The 8,934-nt window shown below is 34.5% G+C and overlaps 2 protein-coding genes and 1 long non-coding RNA gene across 3 annotated transcripts; 1 reads left to right on the forward strand and 2 right to left on the reverse strand.

The window, feature by feature from the left end:
• Positions 1-3,291: 3,291 nt before the first annotated feature.
• Positions 3,292-5,397, forward strand: LOC105562234 (uncharacterized methyltransferase C70.08c-like). The gene is made up of 5 exons (XM_012012900.1): positions 3,292-3,577; positions 3,679-3,850; positions 4,613-4,745; positions 4,875-5,022; positions 5,192-5,397. Exons 1-5 carry the CDS (start codon positions 3,391-3,393, stop codon positions 5,371-5,373), a joined length of 822 nt encoding a protein of 273 aa, XP_011868290.1. The 5' UTR covers positions 3,292-3,390; the 3' UTR covers positions 5,374-5,397.
• An 84-nt stretch (positions 5,398-5,481) lies between these two features.
• On the reverse strand, positions 5,482-6,819 carry LOC105562235 (ribosome-recycling factor, mitochondrial). The gene is made up of 3 exons (XM_012012901.1): positions 6,677-6,819; positions 5,964-6,587; positions 5,482-5,866 (listed from the first exon to the last, which is right to left on the reverse strand). The coding sequence occupies exons 2-3, from the start codon at positions 6,578-6,580 to the stop codon at positions 5,623-5,625; spliced, it is 861 nt and encodes a 286-aa protein (XP_011868291.1). The 5' UTR covers positions 6,581-6,587; positions 6,677-6,819; the 3' UTR covers positions 5,482-5,622.
• A 279-nt stretch (positions 6,820-7,098) lies between these two features.
• LOC105562236 lies at positions 7,099-8,280 on the reverse strand. The gene is made up of 3 exons (XR_001008963.1): positions 7,975-8,280; positions 7,751-7,871; positions 7,099-7,206 (listed from the first exon to the last, which is right to left on the reverse strand). It is a non-coding gene; the product is annotated as an uncharacterized LOC105562236 (long non-coding RNA).
• Positions 8,281-8,934: the final 654 nt, after the last annotated feature.

Consider the following 8,934-nt stretch of genomic DNA (forward strand, 5'->3'; position numbering starts at 1 on the left):
CCTTAATACATGCTTGAGAAGGACAATGCAGATACATTGATCCAATGACTCCCGTGCCGCACATAAGCTACTGTGCACGTGTGTGCTTAAGACTTTAATGTCAGATAGTAGAAGGAGACAGACATGACTTTTGTCTCTCCTACTTTCGCTTGGGTGAGTTGGCGTTGTTTATACGTTCAACTCTAAATACAGACAAATTTTGTCTCGTAAAGTAAAACTATATTATATGTATTAAATATACATATATAAATGTGTAAGTGTATATTTTTTACATAATATAAATGGTATTTTCAGTGAAAATAGTTTGAAAAATATGTAGCATAAAATACTTTTATCTCGCCAATAAATATTACATATTTGATTTAGTCCAGGCAAAGTAATGAACAATTTTAAAACAGTATTTTAAATAGCGAAGCTTATATTCCCTCTAAAATTTTTGGAGTGAAATATTCACTCTAGTGGAGTAAATATTTACTCTGTTGGAGTACTCCATAGGGTGAATATTTCACTCCATGGCTTTTCACCCCAAGAACTTTAGAGAGTTAGTGCCAAAATTTTCAACAACATATCATTTAACTGCGGATGTCGTTTGATTGAGCGGTGTTAAAATTGCTATAAATTATCACGACACCTTTTTATCACTTGTAAATGCATTTTACAAATCACAAAGAAGAAATTTCTGCTATCTTATTTCTGTTATCTTAAATTTATTACAGCCCTGAGCAGTCAATTATGTATAATTCGGCGTGGCCCGTATCTCTTGCAAACAAAGAGAATTCAAATAATTATGTAAAAGATACTTGACTGCACTATGTCACACAATAGCACGTAAGAGAGAATTAAAAAAGATTTTTGTTATTTTGCCTTATTTTACTTTTAAAAAATTTTTCCATCTTAGAATTTTCAATTTAATTTTAATTTATTTTTAAAACTAATTTTTAAATATATTTAAATAGGATAATGTAACAATGCTTATTGTCGTTAGTAATTAATAAAAAATAAGATGGTTATTTCAAACAAAAGTACACAGACCAAGAATGGATTTTTCTATATTTAAATATAATATAAAAATACACGCACGTACGCACGCACATATTTATACATATATCTATGTGCTGTACGCGTATATATAATTTATTATTATACATACATATGTACGAGGGTGAGTAAAAAATTATCTGCACTTTTCGTTCTACAATTTATTTACACAAAAATAGTTCAATGTGTACATCATTTTTCAACATAGTCTCCTCTCATGGCAACGAACTTCCACCGTCCAGCGGTCCACAAGGTTGCGTATTTCTTCCAAGAAGGTTTTCGGTTGGTCGCAAAGCTACTTTTGCACCGCTTCCTGCAGCCCAGACCTTGCTTCCTCCGACTTTCATCTGTTTGGGCCGCTCAAGGATGCTTTGCGAGGTCGTCGATTTTCTACAGACGTAGACGTACAAGAAGCGGTGCAAAAGTGGCTTTGCGATCAACCGAAAACCTTCTTCTCAGATTTTCATTTACGTTTATTATATTCCTAAAAAAAAAATCACTGAAAATTGGCTTTTTTGTGCTCTAGAGTGTTGTTAGGCCTTAATTATAAAAATAGTTTAAAATGTTTTTATTTTTTCAATAATTGGAGCATTATTGCAACAGCATATTCCTGAGATCAAATAAAGTAAAAAATTCCTGTGCTACTTTTCCCTCCGACAAAGTTATCGAGATATATTTAGGAATGTGCTGTTGCAATAGTGCTTCAATTATTGAAAATTTTTGTGTATGTAAATTTTGTGTTACAATACACAAAAATTACATATTATTACCTTGACGTGACCTTGACAATGCTATTCAAGGTCATGCTGATATTGCTATGTAATGCGTTACTTGAAAACCTTACAACTTAAAGTCTGAAAAGTTTCCTTCTGGAACTTACGCGTCTTGAGATATTTGAGTGGATTGATTAAAATGAGCCACCCTGTATATTTATATTTCTATATATTTTATTTTATAAGACAAAATTTGTCTCTGTCGGAGTTGAACGTCGTATCTCGAATAACGCCAACTTGCCCGAGAGGAAGTTATGTGCTCTGCATTAAAGGTCTATCTACATAAGACGCAGGACGCGGGTCGCAAGTCGCAGAACGCGGAACGCAAGTCGCAGGTCGTAAGACTTTTGCGTCTATATATGTATAATCCACATAGATACGCAGCGAAATCTCTGCGTCAAAAGAAAAATGAATAAAATGCCAATCAAAACATAAATGTCATAACTTCTCTTTCAGAAGCAACGACTATCATTAAGAATTGTGAAAGAAATATATAACATGAATACAAGGAGACGCAAGTTATTATTGCTGTGTAAGTTTAAGTTATCTGTCCATACCAAATTTTTTTGGTCTTGGTTTTTATATGTTTTGGCACTTTTGGCGTACAAACCAGGATTTGTTTTTACTTTATAAATTAAATCCCCCGTTGCCACGGAATCCCAATTATATACCATTTTTTTTTTCAAAAATGGTCATTCTCAAAAATTCTCAAAAAGCGTATTTCCGGCCGCAACAAGCCGCAGGCTTCAATACGCAGGACGCACAGAAGTTGGGCGAATTTCAACTTTCGCGTCCTGCGTCGAAGCGACCAGCCAATCAGGACAAATCTTGTCATATCGCGGCAACTGTCAAATATTCTCGTATATCGTAGGATCTCGTCGAGGCGAGAAATTAAGTATTTTTGAGAAAAAAATGGTATATAATTGGGATTCCGCGGCAACGCGGGATTTAATTTATAAAGTAAAAACAAATCCTGGTTTGTACGCCAAAAGTACCAAAACATATAAAAACCAAGACCAAAAAAATTTGGTATGGACAGATAACTTAAACTTACACAGCAATAATAACTTGCGTCTCCTTGTATTCATGTTATATATTTCTTTCACAATTCTTAATGATAGTCGTTGCTTCTGAAAGAGAAGTTATGACATTTATGTTCTGATTGGCATTTTATTCATTTTTCTTTTGACGCAGAGAGCTCGCTGCGTATCTATGTGGATTATACATATATAGACGCAAAAGTCTTACGACCTGCGACTTGCGTTCCGCGTTCTGCGACTTGCGACCCGCGTCCTGCGTCTTATGTAGATAGACCTTTACCCGAAGTCGCAACTCCTAAACACAGTATCTAGCTGTACAACACGGGAGTTATCCCCTCCATCTCCTACCAGGGTCAGTTTCTCTTATTACCACGTATGCTCTCCGTTAAAGTAAAAAGAATTGGATGATGATAATGAATTCTTTCCCGCAGGGCATAAAATTCTCTCTCACTCCATTTGATATCATGGTGTATATAAACCTGCTCACATAATACCGCAGCGCATTGCTTCCGAAACTGTGGTGCTAAAGTTGTCAAGTCATGACAAATCCACAAGACTATAGTGTATCTAACAAAGTACAAAAGTACAACATATTACCTATAATTGAGGAGTTTAGCGAGGATTTAGTAAATATATGTGGAAAATGTATGGACATTGGTTGCGGTCCTGGAGACATAACGAAGGATTTATTATTACCGCTTCTTGGTCCGAATGTAGAAATAATAGGTAAAGGCTGATCATTTCTGAAAATATAATAACAGATCAATATTTTAAGTGATTATATTTAATTACTGATTATTTAATTTGATGATTGTGTTTTTGTTTAGGTACGGACATTTCGGAGAGCATGATCGAATATGCGAATAAAACATTTGGTGACAGGAAACGGCTCCAATTTGAAGTATTGGATGCTGCAACTGAAAACTTGCCTAAGAAATATATTTCTGAATTTGATCACATATTTTCGTTTCACGCTTTGCATTGGTGCAACGATATTCGGTAAGCAAGATATTTAAAATATTTTAAAATAAAACATATTTCGACTTTAATTAATAAATAAACCTTGTTGCTAAACTTTTTAAATAAATGTAAATTAATTTTATTTGCAAACCTATTGTACCTGTACATGTGTTACTTTTCAAACAGAACAAGTTTTAAATCAATTGATGCATATTGCATTATTTGCATTGCTTTATGTTTTAACATTATTGTCGCCCATAATATATTTCTCGACATTTCTATAGCAACATAATGGTTTAATATGAAAAATTATAGAATGCAAAATAAATTGTATATTTTAAATAATTACATTTAAAAAATTTGCCATTCAAGAATATTTTAATAAGTGTCTATACATAGCTCAAGTGAAAAAATTATCATCGACAACTTTAATGATCAAGAGTTTATTTTAAAGAGAAAATGTTGAGTCTTCATTACAAGAGCAAAGCTATTTGGAGCAAAAATTTTTATTCTATCTGCGCACGCTATGGAAATTTTAAAGTTTAGTTTGCAATTTTTCAAGATTGATTTTAAAGTAGCGTCACCTGTAGCAAAATTATTGTAGAGAAACGAACCTATAGACATTGGAAAGCTGAGGTTTCACGCTTTAAAATATTTTTTTTGAATATTGCAATATAATCATTTTTGGCAAAGATACATGAGTTTAAATTTGGTCCTGTTTTGGATTCATTGTAAGTGATTTTCTAATTTTGTTGAGAAGTGTATTTCTTTTAAATTAATTACATATATTTTGCTTAACAGGCAAGCTTTTAAGAACATCTATCAAATGCTACGACCTAAGGGAACTATACTTTTTTACATATCTGCATTTAATGATATGTTTGACGTCCTCAAAATGATGGCTCAGGATATCCGTTTTGCACAATATATACCGGTAAGTTCATTATTAAATTATTATTTTGATTATTTGAACTTATTATTTATTTTTATTATAGGCGTTATTATTTTATAACTCTTTTGCGCTATAAAATGTTAATCGATTTTTACTTTTATGTTGATACAGGATGCAATGAGAAACGTTGCACCGTATCATAAATCAAACAATCCTCGTAAAGAGTTAAAAGAATCGCTTGAAAGTGTCGGATTTACAGTTCACCACTGCAGTCTTCGGGAGACGAGCTATTCAGAAGAAAAATCTGAACAGTTTTTGAGTAAGTCATATTCATAATATGCAAAAAGTACTTTTATGAAATATTACCTATAATATAAAATATTGTTAATTCTTTGAAGATTTTTCGTCATAACATCTCGTTTATTAAAATTGTGATGTAACGTCAACATTTATATATACTTTAATTTTATAATCTAATTTTTTAACAGAATCGGTGTTATCCATCTTGGCATTTCTCGAGGACATGCCGGGAGATTTGATAATACAATACAAGGATGAACTTATACATGAATATATGAAAAGAAAGATTCGCTATAGACCGATAAATAATAATCAGGAACTTACATTAGATCTGTATAAAGGGTTAGTGGTATATGCACAAAAGATGTAGTATTACAATGACAAACGTATCTGCAATTATAGTAAAATAAAGCTACAAGACGTTGGAATCTTTGTAGCATTAGTTTATATGTATAAAAGAAGTGGACAGAAAACATACTTTTAAAAAGTGAATGTATATGTCTTTTTATTACTTAATTAAATATTATATATACATTATGTATATTAATATTACATTTGCATACAACTATTAGCAGCATAATTCAAATCTGAAATTGCAAATTGTTGAAATCAAATAATTTTATTCAGAATCACCTAATAACTCTTTTTGTTTGGTTTCGAGCATTTGTTCAGCTTTACTCGTATACTGATGACTAAGAATGTCTATATAATTTTCTACTCTGAATACTAAATCTTTAGCCAGTTTTTCTTTTTGCTTTACTATCTTAATTTGTTTATTGCGTACGTCTCTGATATGGTCGCAGCATTTTACATAAAAGTTTTTTGCATTCTTAGATAAAGTTTCTCTGTGTTCCTTTGTTACCCTGTAATGTAAAAATCCTGTATGTAAGTATTTGCATTAATCTGAGCCAAGATGGTTTTGTTTAGTTCTAATTGTTAAGTTTCTGTAAGAAAACTTACTTAGGAATAGGAATATAAATTGTAGTCCCATCTTGTTGCGGATTTAGATTCATCTGGTTTCTCGCAATGCTTTTCAGAATATCTGGAATAGCTTGCGGGAAAGTAGATACATTCAGCACTACCAATTTAGGTTTACGACTAATTTGCGCAAACTCTTGCAATGTGTAATCCTTGCCCTCAAATTTAATGGGCAACATCTCAATGGCACCCATACTCGATCTTACTGACAAGTGCTGAGTGAAGTCAGATTTTAAGTCTTCGATTGTCTTGTCGAATTGAGATATTAATTTATTTGTATCGACGACTTGCTCAAACTCATTATAATCAATATGCTGTGGCTTTTGCTTCTTTTCGCCACGGTTTTTGTTTTTCGCCAACACAGAGGCCGTCGAAAAGTGTCTCGCATTATCCACTCTGATGCATTTACAAGGTAAAAAATGAAAACTGTCACAACACTGATTTATCTGTGGAGACTTTTGCCGGCTCTGAAGACGTTGTATCCCGTTATTCGACGAACAATGATATATATATTTTTTTATCGGCTTGAATGCTGAAATTACTGCACAATTTCTCAACTGAGTATTGGTGCAGAAACGTATGCCCATTAAACTGCCCATTTTCTCACTGTAACAAAATATTCAACAGGGTGCGGTAGGATACAGGGTGCGGTAGGATACAGGGTAATTATATAATAATAATATTGTTATAATTACACTATAATAACATTAACTCATCCAATAAAGTTCGGATACTTAATATTAATTAGTAACACTGTCTTTTCAAACGGTATGAAATATTATACACGTTACTACAGATCTACTCGTGTACACATCGAGGTTTCAATAATCTAACCTCACCTAACCTGAGCACATGTTATTGAAAGGTAATACACTGTGTAGCCTACAGGCGGTGCTGAGAGCGTTTACAGTTCCGCGAGTTCTCGGAAGTACTCGGAAGGTCTGTTCGCGTATACACTCTTTTGACTATAGAGATACAGTCAAAGTGTACATACACTATGGCCGCGTTCAGCGGACACAACTGTAGAGTGAGCGCCCAGTATGATTGGTCAATACTTTGGGTGCATTCGTTTACGCAGTGACTGCAACAGATGTAGTTCGTTTACTCTGCCTGCGAAAACGACTGCAGTGCAGTTTGTCGTTCGTTTACGCAGAGATGCATCCTATCTGCGCAGCTACTTCGGAGGTCCTGCTCTGCTTGCAGTACTGCGTAAATAAATGTAAAACTGCAAGAATTGTCTGTTTAGTGCTATCCATCATTAACGTCGAATTTATGTTGAGCATCTTTTAATTGAAAATGAGTTATTTTATAAAAATAAAAAACCAAAAAGGTGAAGATCACCTGCTTCAAATCGATCCTATAAAACTGAAAGTAATGCAAGATAAGTTATATGGAAAACTAGAAAAAAAAATTAAAATTAAAATTAAAATTCTTAAATAAAGCCCGCTGCAGACGATGCTATTTTTCCTGCTGGATTGCTTGCGATTTACTAAATTATACTATGGAATCCTGAGTGCTGAATGGTGCAACGATAGTAATTTATTAGATTGCAAGCAATCCAGCAGGAAAAATAGCATCGTCTGCAGCGGGCTTAAGTCTGGATTATGAGTCAAATTGTTTGTCACGATCTTATTATTAATCTTGGAATATATGCTTAGTATCCTTTGTGGATCACTATAAGCTCTATATATTATTTTTCATCTTCTATAATACCATTTATTTAAAACTTTTAATATGTTATCTGAATTAATAAATGAAATAAACAATACCGTATCATCTAATAATAGTAGCTCTTCATCAGAGCTATCTGACCATAAATCAGAATCTGATGAGCTACTGTCGATCAAGTCCATTGTATGAATAATATAATATTAATCATCATTATGGTTTCTGAAAGGAGAATTTTTTTAAAATAAAATGTGTTTAAAGATATAATTTATATAATTAAGATCATTATCATATTTTCTCCAAATTTAAATAATTAACACTTAACCTCTAAACAAATGGGAGGAGTCAAACGTCCGAGCAGTCGTTCACGCAGTTGTCCGTTCGGTAAATTACGTCACGTGATTAGCAGATGAGAGACGCAGTGGATGCGCTAAGAGCTGCATAAACGAATGCAGTTTTTAGATCCCAGCCTGCGCATGCTCCATGACTTCTGCCATGGGTCCTGTACTTTTATGTGCTCCCGCCTTTAGACTCTAGTCCCTATCTGCCGCTGGTACGGCTGGAGTGAAATTTCGGAACGCATTGGCCGCGTTCAGCAGACACAACTGTTGAGTGAGCGCTCAGTATGATTGGTTAACACTTTTAGATCCTTAATATGATTGGCTGGATCTAAAAGTATTAACCAATCATACTGAGCGCTCACTCAACAGTTGTGTCTGCTGAACGCGGCCATTATTTACAGCAACGGACGAGTCGTGGCACAATTCTCCTTCTGACCCTCCGAACATCTTTCCTTTGATCGCTAATCCCAAGCCTAAACTTTGCCGTCTCCTCTTAGCGGCCTTCAAATCGGCCGCTCTCCTTCCTTGACTTTTCGCCGCAAGGGAGCGGCAGTGTAGCGTGTTACATTTATGGAGGACTAAAGGTTCGTCTTGGCCGTGTCGGCTTAGTGGTCAATGAGACTGCACGGTCTTACACCGTGGCCGAGTGCCAGAAATAAGAAGAAGAAGATGAAGAGTCGTGGCACAAGAAATTAATTCTGCAAGCTCGCCACGTGTCCATCGGCAGGACACCGAATTTAGAATTCAGTGTCTGTAACCTGTAACCTGTAAGTCTCTATTTACATCGTGGCGCCTCGTATTTCTCCAGTTTGTGGTTGCATGTGGGAAGCTTGTAGCTCGGCGAATACGGTAGACACGCTACCCGGCGAAAACCGAAGCAGTTTACACCTCTAATTTGCAGTGGTAAAGAGAAAAGTAGAGTAGCTGTGATGCGTGGTCTACAA

This window comes from Vollenhovia emeryi, unplaced genomic scaffold, assembly GCF_000949405.1.
Source record: "Vollenhovia emeryi isolate VEMERY1.0 unplaced genomic scaffold, V.emery_V1.0 DF939192.1, whole genome shotgun sequence".
Lineage (NCBI taxonomy): Eukaryota > Metazoa > Arthropoda > Insecta > Hymenoptera > Formicidae > Vollenhovia > Vollenhovia emeryi.